This window comes from Rhinopithecus roxellana, chromosome 2, assembly GCF_007565055.1.
Source record: "Rhinopithecus roxellana isolate Shanxi Qingling chromosome 2, ASM756505v1, whole genome shotgun sequence".
Taxonomy (NCBI): Eukaryota; Metazoa; Chordata; class Mammalia; order Primates; family Cercopithecidae; genus Rhinopithecus; species Rhinopithecus roxellana.
In genome coordinates this window covers 20,275,760-20,292,721 of record NC_044550.1, presented here as the reverse complement: position 1 = coordinate 20,292,721, position 16,962 = coordinate 20,275,760, and the positions used below count along the sequence as shown (strand labels likewise).

General features: G+C 42.9%; 1 protein-coding gene across 1 annotated transcript in view; it reads right to left on the bottom strand.

Moving 5' to 3' along the window:
* HADH (hydroxyacyl-CoA dehydrogenase) overlaps window positions 1-16,666 on the bottom strand; it is a 44,623-nt gene extending 27,957 nt beyond the window's left edge. Inside the window, exon 1 of the mRNA XM_010373207.2 lies at window positions 16,399-16,666. Within this exon, the coding sequence (XP_010371509.1) occupies window positions 16,399-16,524 (126 nt within the window). The 5' untranslated portion in view covers window positions 16,525-16,666. The remainder of the gene's footprint in view (window positions 1-16,398) is intronic.
* Between the last annotated feature and the right edge of the window lie 296 nt (window positions 16,667-16,962).

Genomic DNA, 16,962 nt, shown 5'->3' with positions numbered 1-16,962 from the left:
TTGTAAATGGTTATTCCTGGCAGACTTTTTTAAAATAATTCTTTTTACTTTAGCTTTTCTTTCCTTGATTATCTCACAAAGCTTCAGGAAAACACAAATGAAAACTTACAGTGTAGACATTTCACAGACATAGATAGAAAGGACACTCCTGCTTGAATGCAAAGTGCATATGGTTAGGGTCTGAAAGGAGAAAATACAGGCAAACAAGAGAAATTTTAATTCTCCTTAAATTTTTCCATTTTATGGTAAATCTCTGTGATGCAGGTCACAATTTATTGTGTTGCAATAAACTACCACTATAGCATAACTTCAAGTGATTTCAAGTTATAGTAGCATTTTCATTTTACCCATGTGCAGAGATCAACCCAATCTAAAAGTGCAAGGTTCCCTGCCATCATTTCTTACAGTCATACCCTAGAGACACAAGGTCAGCAACTTCTAAGGGCAACCTCAAGTCTTAATCATCTTTACAAACCCCAGTGCCTGACCCATGACCCACAGTGAGCAATCAATGCATGAACAACATACAAACCTGATGCCTGGTACATATTAGATGCTTAACAAAATATCCACAGGATTATAGGTCCAATGTTCTTTGATTAATCTATCCACATGGAGTTGGTGTTCATTTCCTGCTGGTGCGTTAGTCTAAATGGGCCATCACAGAGATGGACTCAAGATATTAGGTAGGCTATTCCTTTCTCTCATTTGGACCATAAAAACTGAACAACTTTTATCCCAGACTGGTTCGAAAGGCTAAGACACTCTTAAGCATGGGTGAGCAGCCATAGGCCACCTGAAGGCCACATCATTTATTTCTGAATTATGAGTGCACTTGTCTTATTTCTTCTATGAGATCTCTAAGAGCTGAGACACCAACAGAAGTCAATCTCTACCTCCCCTCAGAAAGAAGCGTTTGAAAAGCCAAATGCAGCAAAAATAAGAGGCGCGACGTACTGAGCATCTACTATGTGCCAGGTTTATAATCTGCATTTTCCAAAATTATTTCTGATTAATCCAACAACCCTAATCCATTTTATAGATGAGGAAAACTGACGCTTAGAGAGGTTAAATAACGTGTCTAAGGCCCCAGGGCTACTAAGTGAAACTAATACACACCCTCAACAAGAATCCTTCAGCTTCAATCAAAGTCACAGTAATAGCAAAAATTACTTGATAAACAAGAGCACCTACCCAGACAAATGACAGTTTCCATGTCAGTATTATAGACTCAAAAGCAACACAGAACACCCTAACCCTTTTGTGGTTTTAGGACAGGGGTTCTCAAAGTGTAGGTCATGGACCAGCAGCAACAATCACCCAGGGACTTGTTAGAAATGCAAATTCTCAGACTCCACTCCAGACCCAATGCATCAAACTCTGAGTAGGGCCCAGTGAGCTGTGGTTTAGCAAGCCTTCCAAGTGATTCTGATGCTCACTAAGGTTTCAGAACCACTGCTCTAAGATCTGTGCTCCAATCTGGCACAGATTAGAAACAACTGGGAATATTTTAAAAGCCCAAAACCCAGGCCCCACCTATAAATATTTGAATTCCTCTAGCCTGGGGTGGTGCCTGGTCATTCCTATTTTTAAAAACACCCCCAGATGCTGAGCACTGCCCTAAAATAACCTGTTGGCCCTGATCCCTATCCCTGCCTACACCAGCCACTCCTGGGTTGCCATCTATCTCCTCAAACCACTGAGAAGCTCTAAACCAATTGAGTTCCAAAGTCTTCCTGTTGCTCTCTGAAAGTTCCAGATGCTATCCTGAAGATACTACTGGGAAGACTCCTCCCCTACACATTCCCCAAGGAAAGGTCAAGCCCCACCAGGCCTCCTGCCTGGGACTCTTCACATCAGGGTCTTGCTCCATCACTCTTACAAAAAGCTTGCTTCTTAATTCCTTTCTTGAAGGTCAAGCCCTGCACTTGCTTCCCTGATTGTTTGTTCCAGCCCCTTTCTCTGCAACAGTGCTCTTCTAGCCTTGACCTCTGGCCACACTTGCATGTACCATCCCCTGTACAGATCCTTGATGGTCACCTGCCTGCTCCTGGCTGACTAACCACCACCTTTGAGCTTTGATCCTCCTTTCTTCTCCCCAGGCCACAATGCTGAGAGAAAATCCTGAATCTCCTAGAGAAGAAATTCCTTGAAAGACTCCACAACCAACCGAAACCAGAGCCCACTGAGATTTGCCAGCCCTAGTACCAGCTCCCATAGAGAGTGCATTCCAAATGCCAGACACCAAGCCTATCCTATCTCATTTAATTTTATTTAACCAGTTCTCCAAGGTCAAATGTCAATTTTAACGAAGCGTCACTTTACAGTTATGTAGTTTGTTCTTTCGAAACAGACAATTATGATATTAAAATCTGGATTAAATGAGCATATGACTGTTTTTGATATTTGGAAGAGGAAAATTCATCACAGTTACCATTATGCCTATAACTAATTATTCTTCCAAAGAATCCAGACAACACACATTTACAATATAAATACTGTACTGACCATTGTGAGGCTCCATTCTTTAGCATTCGAAGTCCTAACAACAACATTATCAAGTGCCTGTAATTCCTCCATTCTCCCACCACTTTTCTTTCTTCAACTCATGGCAAAATGTTCTTGGAGGAGACACTGTGGCTTCACTTGCACAAATAATATGAACACAAATGCACATAAGGGCATGGGTATCTCAGATCTCATTATGCCTGGTACATTCAAATCATCCAGAATACATTTATATTAATTCTAGGATCATCCAAAAAGAGGCAAATTTTAAGATTTTGTTTAAGGTAAGTTTTAGATCCCCAGAGACCCTAGTTTGAAAAACAATGGCTTCCTCTAATCTTTTTGGCAACCATAAGATCAAATATTAAGAAAGAAGTATCTTGATTAGGAATATCCAATACAGACAATAAAGAAAGAAAGAAAAAAAGGTGTATATGGTAAGTTACAGTATCAAATAAACATTTAAACTGAATACAGTGCTTTCACTTAGTTTAACATTCCTTTTAGTACCACATAACACCCTGAACACTAGTTTAGGGGCATCTTACCTCTTTAACAATAGCCTACCAGCTGGGCTTTCAGCCTCCAAGCTCAGCTCTCCCAACCCTTAACAGATATTTGTCTCATCTTCTTAAAGTAAAACTCAAACATCATCCCCGCAGGGTCATGTTCCTTCCTCCAGCAGACACCCAGGTCTTGAAGTGTAGTAACTCCTAAGGCTGTCCTACACACATTCTTCAGCTGCTTTTTTTCGACCTTAAAAATCTCTTTTCTATCTAACTTCTTTCTTTCTTCATTCCTTTCTTGAAAGAATTATCCCTCATTGCTGCTGAAGCCAACCTCTTTCCTATGACAGATATGGAAGTTCATGATTATGATTTCCAGTTATTCCTCCTGAATAAAATCTGGAGTCCTTCAAGTGATTATTCATTCACAGCTTTTGGTTACATGTTGGTTTGGGGCTACAAACAGAACAAGAAGTGCTATGTTTCTCTTGAAAGCCAGGTAGATACACTGGAGTATACCACAACTTGGACAGCAAGGAAGCCTCTGCAGGGTAAAAAAATGCAGAGGTTAGAAAATGCTTCCCTTTGAATGATCAAAGGTTACAGACAAAAACACTTGGCTTCTCAGAGGTATGTGCTTTTGATCCTCTGCCCAAGACTTGTGCTCCCCTAGGGATGGACCAAAACTACCACTTACAGCACCACACTAGGCATGCCACTGCATTCATTCCTTCACTGACTACAGCCTATTGACTCAACACCTACCCTGTAAGGTGAACATAACAAAATCCCCTACTCTCAGAGAGCTTGCACTTCTCATAAATTATCCCCTCTGATTCTCATAACTGCCTTTGGGGAAGGCACATTATTCTGTCTACATGTGACAGGGAGCTCAAGCTGCCTGCTCACATGCCTTTCTTGACCCTGGAAGACATGGGGGTCTGAGGGCAATAGCCTGAAACAGCACCGAGACAGGCAAGGGCCAGACTCCAGAGCCTGTGTGCTAAGTGGGGAGATGGAAAACATTCCTTAACCTCAGCAGGCTGTCTCCTCATCTATAAAACAGGGGCAACAGAGTTGTTGGGATGGTTAAATGAGTTAATACAAGTCAAAAACCTGCAGTGGTGCCTGGCACATCACAATAGCTTGGGGTTTTTTGTTTCCTAGATTTAAAATCCCTTAATGGCTGAAATTGATTTGGTCTTTGTATCCCTTAGCACTTATCACATGCCTTGAACATGATAGCTGTTCAATAAAGAACTGCTAAATAACAAATGCTTAGGACGGTAGTAACCTGATTTGTAGTCTTCCCCAGCCACACCACACGTCTCCCTCCTCTGTGCTATCTCATGGCTCTGTGCCCTTGCTCATGTGGTCTCCTTTGCCAGACATGTCCTGCTCCCTCATTGCTAATTCATGGACTTCAACTCTTCATAATCTAATATGGACACCACATCTCCTTTAGTGAAACTTCTCCCAACCCTTAGTAGAGGTAATCACTTCTTCTTTGTGCCTCTAGTGATTTACAGATATAGCAGATCTTTTGTGCAGGAATACTGAAAGAAAATAACTGGGTGTGGAGCTGGTGTGAACCACCAATGGGTGCTCAGTTATGTAATGCCAGCCCAGTCCCCAGGATGTGAACAGAACAGAGAAATAAAGACTTAACTGGTTATAGACTGTTTCATATCATAAGAATCTCACTGATTTCAGAATAAAAGTTATTTACCAACCAGAGCATAGGAGAAATCCTAGAAGTGAAAGATGAATGATACACTTGAAATAGAAAAGCTAACCATACCAACCTTTTTTTCTTTAAAAAACTGATATGTAATAGCTGTACATATTTTTGGGGTACATGTGACATTTTGATACTTACCTAAAATGTGTAATGATCAAATCAGGGTAACTGGGATATCCAGTCATGTTATCTGAACACTTATCTTCTCTTTGCCAATATCAACTTTAGATGATGAAATCAAGATAGCACGGAGAGACCTTTTCAAAAGTGCTGTTGCATCATCCACTTCAGATTCGCAAGCTACTGTTACCACAAATCCCAATATAGGGTGGTTAGGCACACTCCTATCTGCAGGCCAACTAGTATTTCCGGTAAATACAAATTTCATAAACATAAAGGCAGTACAATGTATACATATATCTTTTTTTAACATAAGCTTTTTTAATGTCCCTTTTTCCTTAGCATAAGATACATATACACTCTATATGTCATATCACATCTTAAGTATTTAGAAACCATACTTTAAGGCAAGGTATGTAAACTATTAAAACTTTCATCTGTTTCAGATCAAATCCCAGATATGACAGGTAGGCTGTCTGTGCCTTCATTACAATTAGTTGTTCATACCTGTACTTCTTCCACTAGACAGTAGGTTTCTCAAGAGCAGCAATCGCATCTTACTTTTCACCTGCCCAGATATCTAGCACAAGGGAGATATTTCATACTCATGAAATGAACACTTGAATGACAGAGCTATTTTTTCATAAGCCTCAATTTGTAAATTATTTTAGAAAAAAGTTCTCAAGAAGTCATGACTGGTTTTGTTGCTAGAAACCTTTATGACAAACTTTGTGTAAGCTTCAAGTTACTTTAAAATTATGAGAAATCACATTATTAGTTTGAAAAGGATAGTAAGAAAAAAAAGGAGCTAATAGCCAGAATTTTTAGTCAATTCCTGAGTGGAAAAAATGCTACAAAAGTCTCTCTCTGTTATTTTGGTGAGCAGATTAACTGCTTTCTAGTACTGGTGGTTGTGATGCTAGGTAAAAGGGGAAATGGAGGGCAGTTGCTATGTGTTGCCCAGTGCAAGATCAATATTCTTTAAGCGGTACCCAGCCCTGTGATTTCACAATGGATGTGTGCTTAATTCACTCCAACATGTGAATGTGTCTTATACCTTTCACCAAAGAGGCTGTACGTAAGGCCAGAGGCATGCCAACCCTGTGTCTGCACCTGTCTGTGAGGGGCACATGTGTGAATCAGAGATGGCCACAGACACACAAGCTCACTGCTCTCCAGTACAGGTTTCTTCTCTCTCACAGAAGGGAAACTAAGACACCTAGTTTCTCAACTACTTTAAGAGACTGGCAAAAGCATTTATTGTTTAATCAGGATCATCAGTTTTGAGAGAAGGCAACCCAGAAATCATTCAGTGAGGGACTTGCAAACATTTTAGCCATGAACACCTTTCTCCTTAAGAATGCATATTGAAGGCCAATATGTAAAACAAAGGTCAGAGAAGGAATCTTTGCCAACCTTCTGGGAGCCATTAAGGAGATTAATGAAATCTCTAATGTCCATCACAGTATAATGTTAAAAACCTCTGATCTATTCATATCCATCAGGATGACTATTACTAAAAAAAAAAAAAAAAAAAAAAAAAAAAAAAAAAAAAGGACAAAACAAAACAAGTGTTGGCAAGAACATGGAGAAACAGTAACCCCTTGTGTATTGCTGACGCACTGTAAAACGGTGCAGCTGCTGGGAAAACAGTACAGCAATTCATTAAAAATCATATACCCCAAAATATTGAAAACAGCTACTTGAACAGATATTTGTACAATCATGTTCAAGCAGCATTATTCACAATAACCAAAAACTGAAAGCAGCTCAAGTGTCCATTGATAGATGAATGGATAAACAAAATGTGGTCTATGCATACAATGGAATATTACTCAGCTGAAAAAGGAAGGGGATTCTGGCACATGCTACAACATGGATGAACCATGAAGATACTATGCTAAGTGAAATAGGCCTGTCACAAAAGGCAAACATTATATGATTCCACATATATGAAGTAACTAGAAGAGTTAAATTCATAGAAAAAAAGCAGAACAGTGGTTGCCAAGGGATGGGAGCTGGGAGAACGGGGAGTTGTTGTTTAACGGGTACAAAGTTTCAATTTTGCAAGATGAAAGGAATTCTGGAGATGGATAGAGCTGATGATTACACAACAATGTGAATGCATAAGGCCACTGAACTGTACCCTTAAAAATGGTTAAGAGGAGCTGGGCATGGTAGCTCACACCTGTAATCCCAGTACTTTGGGAGGCCGAGGCAGGTGGATCACCTGAGGTCAGGGGTTGGAGAGCAGCCTGTTCAACATGGCGGAATCTGGTCTCTACTAAAAATCAGTAAAATTAGCCGGGTGTGGTGGCAGGCACGTGTAATCCCAGCTACTCAGGAGGCTGATGCATGAGAATTGCTTGAACCCGGGAAACCCGGGAGGCAGAGGTTGCAATGAGCCAAAAATCATGCCACTGCACTCCAGCCTGATGACAGAATGAGACTCTGTCTCAAAAAAAAAAAAAAAAAAGGTTAAGAGGGTAAAGTTTATGTTATGTGTATTTTACCACAACTGAAACAAAAACAAATCTAAAATTATCCAGGTGTGGTGGCACATGCCTGTAATCGCAGCTACTTGGGAGGTTGGGGCAGGAGAATCACTTGAACCCAGGAGGGTCGAACCCAGAGGTCGCAGTGAGCCGAGATTGTGCCACTGCACTCCAGCCTGGGTGACAGAGTGACAGTCCGTCTCACAAAAATAAATAAATAAATAAATGTGTCATACATATAGGCAATAGTGTTCCACCTGAAATGCAATTCTGTGTGAGGTACTTCTGTCTGTGTCACTTACTCCACCAAACTTCCATGGCTCCCCATGACCAAATAAAGCTTAAATTCCACAAATGGCATGCAAGGCCCTTAAAGGACTGGGAGTCACCTCCTCTCCAGACACACCACTCACTGTTGCCTCATGCATGACAGTCTTAACACTACCACAAGGCTGGTAGCTCCCTACATCTGCCCCTTAACTCCAGCCCTTCTCTTGGCCTCACCTTCTCCCCAACTTCACCTATTAACCAAGCCTAAGCATCGGCCAGGTGCGGTGGCTCACACCTGTAATCCCAGCACTTTGGAGGCTAAGGCGGGCAGATTATGAGGTCAGGAGTTAGAGACCAGCCTGACCAACATGGTGAAACCCTGTCTCTACTAAAAATACAAAAATTAGCCAGGCATGGTGATGTGTGCCTGTAATCCCAGCTCTTCAGGAGGCTGAGGCAGAAGAATTGCTTGAACCTGGGAGGTAGACACTGCGGTGAGCCAAGATCGTGCCTCTGCACTCTAGCCTGGGTGACAGAGTGAGACTCTGTCTCAAAACAAAACAAAGAATCATTTCCAGATAGAAAGCCTACTCCCCAAGATCCTCTCAGCCCCAAGCTAGATGTCCCCCATGTGCCCTGTAACATCTCTGCATCCGTGTACCACAGCACCTACCAAACTGTGTTATAGTAATCTGAACTCCTCTACTGTAGCCTCCTGACCAAATGTCACTCATCTTTGTGCAGAGAACCTAGACCCTGCCTGGCTATGGCTGGCCCTTAGGGAATGTTGACTGAATAAACACATTTGTTGGTAAAGTCAAGATGAGACCTGGTGGTTCTTTCCACTGCCGTAGCTGATGGCCTCTCCTGATAATGTAAGCTCTTATTTAGAAAAGAACTGCAAAGAAACAAGTCAAATTTGTTCTCCTGAGTTATGTAGTAACACCCAAGTTACCGCCAAATTTCTGGGATGGAGAAGGCAGCGAAGGAGTGAACCACAAAAAAAACAAAGGCTTTATTTTTCTCCTCTCATAGATATGTTATCTTTACAACAAATGAGGAGGACTCTTCCTGACAGTTTAACTTGAGTGATCATAATTTAAATCAACCCACTGAGAACTCATGTTTTATGTTACAGGGACCTACACGCTGGTAAGACCTTGAGGAAAAGCAGTCCGCAATGGAAAAATAAAATTATATGAAGGCTATGTCCTCAGCTCCATGACTTTTCTAGGCCTGGTGGAAGGCAGGCTCAGCCAGAGAGGAAGTATTTTTAGACACGGGTGCTTCAGAGTTGTAAAAATAGGCTAAGTGTTTAGCACACTTGTCAAAGCCCCAGAGTACTCTGACCACAGGACCAAGTAAACATGCCAAGCAGAAGCACACTGGATTTATTTATCTTTGTAAATGTATCAAGACTTGAAACAGCTTTCTCTGAAGCACAACTTGAGTGGTGAGTCTATGAGACTTACATCACCTGGCGTGGTGACTGGTCTCCCTCCCATCTCCTTCCTCAACAGTTCCACTGGATGTCCCATGTGCCCAGACATTACAAGGAGGGCCACCGTTTTCATCCTCTCTCTGGAAAATCCCAAAGTTATGCAAACTACCTACCATATCTGATTTCTGACTTTCTTCAGATCCCCAGAATAAGTAGACTGAGTCAGAGCTCCCTGAGGCCAACTGTGCTTCAGAGGCTGCCACGCCTTGACAGCAAGGCCTGCCTTTTACGGTTCTCATGATTTGATTCAGAGAGGAAAAAAGTCATAGGTCAGTTGCATCTCTCAGGGCTGGCATTTCTGGGTTTATGCTTGTTTCTGGTTGTGTAATGTCTTGAACTCTGCCATCAGCACAAGTTGTCTTCCCTGACTTCAACAATTAGCAGAAGGTGTTCTGCTGAGGATGACCCCCCCCTCCCTTTTTTTGAGAAGGAGTCTTGCTCTGTTGGCCAGGCTGGTGTGTAGTGGTGTGATCTTGGCTCACTGCATCCTCTGCCTCCCGGGTTCAAGCAATTCTCCCACCACAGCCTCCTGAGTAGCTGGGACTACAGGCATGTGCCACCATACTTGACTAATTTTTGTATCTGTAGTACAGACCGGGTTTCACTATGTTGGCCAGGCTAGTCTCGAATGCCTGACTTCAAGTGATCTGCTCCCCTCAGCCTCCCAAAGTGATGGGATTACAGGCATGAGCCACTACGCCTGGCCTGGGTTGTTCTTGAAACAGTTAAATTAATTGGCCAGCCTCCTTTATTAGACTTAAAATTTTACATTTCAAAATTTTGAAATTTTACATTTCAAAAAGTATTTCTAAAAAGCAAAGAAAGTGTGCCCTCATTTTTAGACTAGAATTCTGTTACAGTTTTTTAAAAAATTCATTAAGTGTGTAGGTTTCATAATAACCCAGATAACCTCTCCCAGACTTCTCACCTCCTACAAATTCTGAAAAGGTAAAGGGATAACCAGTCATGTCAACAGCATCATTATATTTAAGAATCCCTGGAAGATGTTGCTATGCTGAACACTTTCCAGGTAGAGGAGAGTTATAAATCCAAAGGTCTCTCTAGGAAGATTAATATGACAATGTTTGTCATGATGAGTGGGTTTTTTCTTTTAGTTTTTGCTGAAAGGACCAATTAAGAGGCTCCCATGACAATTCAGGTTAACACACCTGGTCTAGGAACTGCAAAGGAGAAGGCAGAGGAAAGAGCCCTCCCTGGACAGAAAAGTTACAGAGCCTTTTCTGGTATGAAGACACTGATTGTGATCCCATCTTCAGAGTACATGTGGCTGGAAGAACAACTGCAGCAACAGGAGCAAGCTCTCTGGAAAAAGCTGGAGGGGTAAAAGGGAGGGAACATAATGAACAGACTCTTGGCAGGAGAGTCTGAGTCTACGATGGGCAGAAAGATGGCAGCACAGCACTCTGATGGGAGACGACCAGCAGGTGACTAACTGAGTCCAGAGCCAAGGAGACGTCAACCTGGGATGTACTGATTCCAGAGAGGCACAGAGGATCTTCTGCCATGGATGCCACACTTCTCCCCACAATATAGCACATGCCAAAGGTGCAGGCAGAACTGAATTCAGCCTTGGGGATTTACAGGCAGCAGAACAAAAGAGAAACTCAAGTTCAGGCCCCGGCTCTGCCTGCGACCATTGACCCCAGGAACCATCTCTGCAGGGATGATTACTGTAACAGTCACATAAATTAAAGAAATCAAAATTATTTGAACAGAATAAAGTGTCACATTTTGTAGAGTGGTTTTAGCTCTACAGAAACCAGTAAATAGTACACTAAGATTATCTTTCTCAACAACCCACATAAAGAAGTCTTAACATCTTTAGAATTGTTGGAACTCCCTATATCAAATCTCTCCAGACAGTGAAGACAATCTAAGAGAAATCCTCACTAGATCAGGTCTGAGGGTCTATATGAAAGCAGCTAATATTTATCGGACAGTTACTATCAAATACACTAATGCTATTCTAGGAGCTTGTATATTAGTTCATTTAACTTTCACAACTGTGAGGTGAGTCTCATTATTCCCAGGTAAGTAAAGAGGCAGAGAGGAGTTAAGTGATTCGTCCAAGGTTCCTAAAGGCAGGATAGGAAGGCTAGCATCTAAACCCTGGCAGGGACCTCATAGCCTGTACTTTTGAGCTTAAAATACCACTACCAGAAATAATAACATCATGAATATAACAGGGAGAGCCACAGAGAACAGCCACATTATCTTCCTGTGGTCCCAGTAGAACTAGCGAGTGAGGTACGTGTGCCTACCACAGATAAGGAAGAAAGAAGGGAGAGGGAAAGAAAGAAGGGAGAGGGAAAGAAAGAAGAAACTCAAGGGGCAAGTGACTAAAGCTGGAGGCAGGACATGGCGGGAAAACGGCAAAACCTGACTGACTGAAGTGCCATTTCTGCTCTACAAAATGTCCAAACATATCCTATAGCATTATTTTCTGTTACCTGTCAGCTCTACCTCTTCTACCCTCTGGGAATGACAGTATCTTCAACCTCACCCCAAGTCCAATAACTAACATGCTAATAGAGGGTGGTTCTACATCCCATTACCTCAACCAAGAGCAGAGAACAGCCCAACAAAGAATTAAGCAACAACTCAGGAAGTGGGGGGAAAACTTCATAAGAAACAGACACATCTCATGCCCTTCAGTAGGAAGGTAACAACCGGGAGTACAAATACTCTTTCCATAAGGAACAGTCAAAAGGAGAGCTTACAGCCAGGTAACTATACCTGTCTCCTGTGATCCTGAAACTTCTTCTAGGCGTCTGCACTGCTTTGCAAGCAAACCTCAACAGAGCTGTACTCATAGAAGAAGAGAATAAAGCTAAAAAAAAATATGAAACAACTCTGATCACTCTCCTTTTCAGCATCAGAAAATGCAGAGTTGGGGGCAAGGAGAAGAGATGAGAGAACAAACCCAGTGGCTGGGGAGAAGCTTTCAGGTCTATTTGAATCCTATCAAGCATGGTAGAGTAACACAAAATGCCTGCAACGTAGCAGGCTCTCCTTGCCCTTACTTTGTTTTTAACAGTCAAAGAAGCTCTCTCTAGAAAAAAATATGCACTTTTTGCTTTTTAAAAAGGAGGAAAAAAAAAAAAAAGCAACCTTTGGGAGAGAAGAACCTACCCCCAGCCCCCTTTAAGATGCAAACTTTCTCACTTCCTCAAAGAAGTGTAGTGCACTAAAAAGAAGGTTGCACCAGAGAGCATGTAAGTGTCTGAAGGGGGACATCTGAAGTGCCCCATTTCCAGGGAGGCCACCGGCTCCTCACAAGTAATCTAATGAAAGCTATGCATCCTCTCTGGGCTCCTCATACGAAAAAATGCAATATATGAAGCAAAGTTTAGAAAGGATTCATTACTGGAGAAATGCACACAGCTATTAGCTTTCTTCCTTTCTTTTTTCCTCTTATAAAGCAAAAAAACAACTTGTCCCTCACTCAAGGCTCATTTAATCCTCTAAGCTTCTTTGCTGGCCTAAGTATCCAGTGAAGATAAATTAGTAATCAAAACCAAGTCAGAAGTGTATAATAACCAAACACATGAAACAAGTTAACTTTAAATATTAACCTGCAGTCTAAGGGATTTTTTTTTTTTTAATTTAAAACTAACAAAAGAAATGACAGGCAAAGTAGATCCTCTCGGAAAATACACATGTACAAATGGCCTGTGCTCTGATCAAATGTAATTAAGCACTGAACGTGTCTTACATTGCTTAATTGCTTGAGAAATGCATCAGGCTCCCACAAAATCTATTTATTTTTCCATCCTGCTGAGCACAAACTGGAACACGTGTTTAAAATGACAAATAAAACTATTAACAATTATAAGAACTGCACCTTGACTAACATTAAAACTACGTCAGAAAGTTCAAGAAAATTAAGCTAATGAAAATTAGTAATATAACCTCGATACTGGTTTGTGATTGTACTTTTATGGCTTTACTAAAGTTTAACAATAAAATGGGGGGTAAGTAAAAAGAGCTCTCCTTCCTTTCAGAGGTCCCTGAAAAAACATACCCACTGCTGCATCAGCGGGTATGTGCATTCAAGATTAAGCAAGATGGAACACGGAATCATGACCAATATTCTCCATCTAAACATTACAGGCCTACCTCAGCAGCTATGATCAGGACGGAAGTGGATATGAGGGGAAAAGGGCAAAAGGACAAGGACAACTGCAATGAAGATGATGATGATTTTCTTTCTTTCTTTATTTTTGAGACAGAGTCTCGCTCTGTTACCCACGCTGGAGCGCAGTGGTACGATCTTGGCTCACTGCAACCTCTGCCTCCCAGGTTCAGGTGACTCTTCTGCCTCAGCCTCCCAAGTAGCTGGGACCACAGGCACATGCCACCATGCCTGGTTAATTTTTTTGTATTTTTAGTAGAGACGGGGTTTCACCATACTGGCCAGGCTGGTCTTGAACTCCTGACCTCAGCTGATCTGCCTGCCTCAGCCTCCCAAAGTACTGGGATAGCAGGCTTGAGCCACCATGCCTGGCCGAAGATAATTATTATAAAGGCAGCTAACTTTCTGTGAACTCTTATTATGTGCCAGACCACTGTGTCAGTGCTTGACATATGCTAATTCATTCAATTCTCTCCCTGCGGGGCCAGTACTAGTATTAGTACTACTTTAGAGATGAGAAAACCGAGACACAGAGGTAAAGTAACTTCCCCATGTTAACACAGCGTGAGGCAGAGCTAGCATGCAGACCATCCAACTTCCTATATTGAACTGCAGCCGATCTGTACTCAAAACACATCAACTAATTCCTCTCTGGCACTCAATAAGCAAAACAGATTTACCCTATGCCAACAGCTGTTGGTCAAGGAGCATAAAAAATGAAGCAATACTGCCTAGAACTGCATGCTATAGGGTAAAGTGCAAAACCAGATCAGTTAAACCACAGGAAAGCATTGTTCACAAATGTTTTACAGGATTGGAGCTGTCAACTAAAGTAACTGAAGCTTTTCCAAACTGTGTTACATAAGGATGCAACTACTATTTCTCATGGTCGTCCACTTTATAGATTTCTGGTCTTTATAACCTTTCAGAATGACAATTCCATTATGTGTCCAGCCTACGGCATAAATAGTTTTTTTCCCCTTAAGTTTGAAAAGGCACTCCCTGGTCCAACTATTTAAGAGTTTGATTGACAAGCGCAAACCTGTGTTCTCCATTAATGTCAATCATTCCTCCTAACTCCTTTGTCAGGTGAAAGCTCCAACACCATACCCGTAATTTTAGGTGTTGCCCCTCTGCCTTTTAATGCAACACAACATCCTTTCATGGTCAATGATGGATGCAGCATTCAAAGAACTAAGCACCCTGACTTTCTACAAAAGTTGAAGTGATGCTTTCTACTTAGTTTCTAATCCTTTCCACTGCTGTCTTCAAGGACACCAGCCACAAGTTTCTGGACCCATTTCCCACAATGTTCCTGCAGGCTGCTTATGGCCCCAATATTTTGTTACTAAGATGTTGTTAAAATGTTTTTAAAAAACACATGGTTTTATTCCTGCTCACAACAAATCTCACTCTCACAGCCTTGGGAGATTTTGGTGGACCCTGGGGATACACACACATTCAAACTAAACTTTCGAGTACAAATGTGTGGAACTTTTAGGTTAAAGGGAGTTACTCCTCCCAGCCCATGTACAACATAGATTATGGGGATACTATAACCTAGCAGTCAGGGGATCCACACAATAAAAATGGCAATGTATGTCCAAAATTATGGTCTCAGAGGAAATGGGAGACTGTAAGAACTCATATAAATAAAACATAACAGGGATATCGATTTTAGAAGGAAATGCAATCAAATAAAAATGTTGCAAAAAACTTGCCAAGGAGAAGAAAATTGAGATATACAATACCTAATAGTAAAAGGTTTTTTTTTGTTTTTGTTTTTAAAAAGTAAGCACGAAAGCGTGGACTTGGTTGGAAACAAGACATTGAAAAAGTAAACTCTCTCATGACTGTAGCCACTGTAGTACTGTCCCCAAGAAAAATTAGATGACTATAACTGCCTAGCCCAACAAACCAAGTTGCAAAGGACTGAAATGCTAAATAATCAGCTAGGATACGAAAACCATGGTTCTCCTATGTGAGCTGAAATGGAATAATTTTTTTAAAAAAAGTACAAGCATTACAGTAACTAGGTAATCAATCACTCGCACAACTGAGCCTGAACCACAGCTCAGCAGAACAACGGAAAAGTCCTGAAGATGTACAATGGATAAGAGACTTGTTCCGGCTGGGCTCAGAGGCTAACGCCTGTAATCCCAGCACTTCGGGAGGCCAGGCGGGCGAATCACCGGAGGTCAGGATTTCGAGATCAGCCTGACCCACAAGGTGAAACCCTGTCTCTACTAAAAATATAAAATAGCCGGTCGGGGCGCCTGTAATCCCAGCTACTAGGCAGGCTGAGGCAGGAGAATCGCTTGAACCCGGGAGGCGGAGGTTGCAGTGAGCCGAGATCGCGCCATTGTACTCCAGCTTGGGTTAAACAGTGAGACTCCGACTCAAAAAAAAAAAAAAGAGAGAGAGAGAGAGACTTATTTCGCTGCAGAGCCAAAATCGCAAGCTCAGAACTCTGCACAGCCAGCACTGTTTCAAAGGTCAAAACCAGGACCTCGGCAATCTTCCATTAGACGACTTTACCAAGTGTTACAAAAGTCATGATTACTATTCTTTACAATCCAGGAAGCGAAGGAAAGACCGGGGAGAACCGGGAGGCCGTTTAGGAGAGAAAACTACTTTGACAAAGACTGCACAATTACAGAATAAAAATCAAAAATAACTGATAAAATAAAATTAAAACTGATCGATCGCAGTTCACGTCTTTGACAGCAAACTCCTGTTTGAGCCGAGCAGGAGCAAACGCGTTATGCCTGAACCTTACGCACATATAATTCTCTCGCACGGCCCGGTTCCAAAATGCATTCACCGCCACTCTCCGCGGAACCTTCAGCGGGCCCTAGGAGCGGCCAGAATTTTCCAAACGAGGAAACTGAGGATCGGCCCAGACCGCTGAATTTTGAGGGGAGTGAGACTTGGACCCTCACAGGCCCAGAAGCGAGGTATTTCAGCTAAACTGGGAAGGGGCGGGGTGAAAACTCCCTGGTGTCGGGCTGGCGCAAGCCCCTCGCGGCCGGTCGCGCCAGCGCTTCCACCTCAGGGTGGGCGGCCAAGCGCGTGGGCACGCTGCAGAGAGGGCCGCTCACCTGGGCGATGCCGGCGCCCATCAGCCCGCCGCCGATGACCGTCACGTGCTTGACGATTATCTTCTTGGCCGAGGCGGTGGACGAGGAGGACATGGAACGCATGAACTGCCTGGTGACGAAGGCCATGGTGTGGCAGCGGGGGACAACAGCAACGAGACGCGGACGGAGAAGACGCGCGTGGCGGGTAGCGGCGGAAAGACAGCCTTTGGGGTGGGGACCTACGCGGACCCGCCTCCCGCGCCCCCCCGGCGTCACCGTGACGTCACCAGGCGGCGGGGCGGGGCCTTGAGGCCCGCTCCTCCCATTGGCCTGGGCCGTAAGGTCCCAGCGCTGAGCGGGTATACATTCGCGGGCTCTCCGCTGTCAGCAGCCGCAGCGCCGAGTGAGCCTGGGCTTGAGACCTGCTGAGCAGCGGGACCTGGCGCCTGGCGTTCTGGTGTGGGTCCGAGAGCAGACCCTTCTTCTGAAAAGCCACTGGCCCCTTGTTCAATGAAGTGAGTCATACTGACTTTGTAAATGCTATCCTTTGATGACATGTGCATATCTAGGCTCTGAAGAAATATG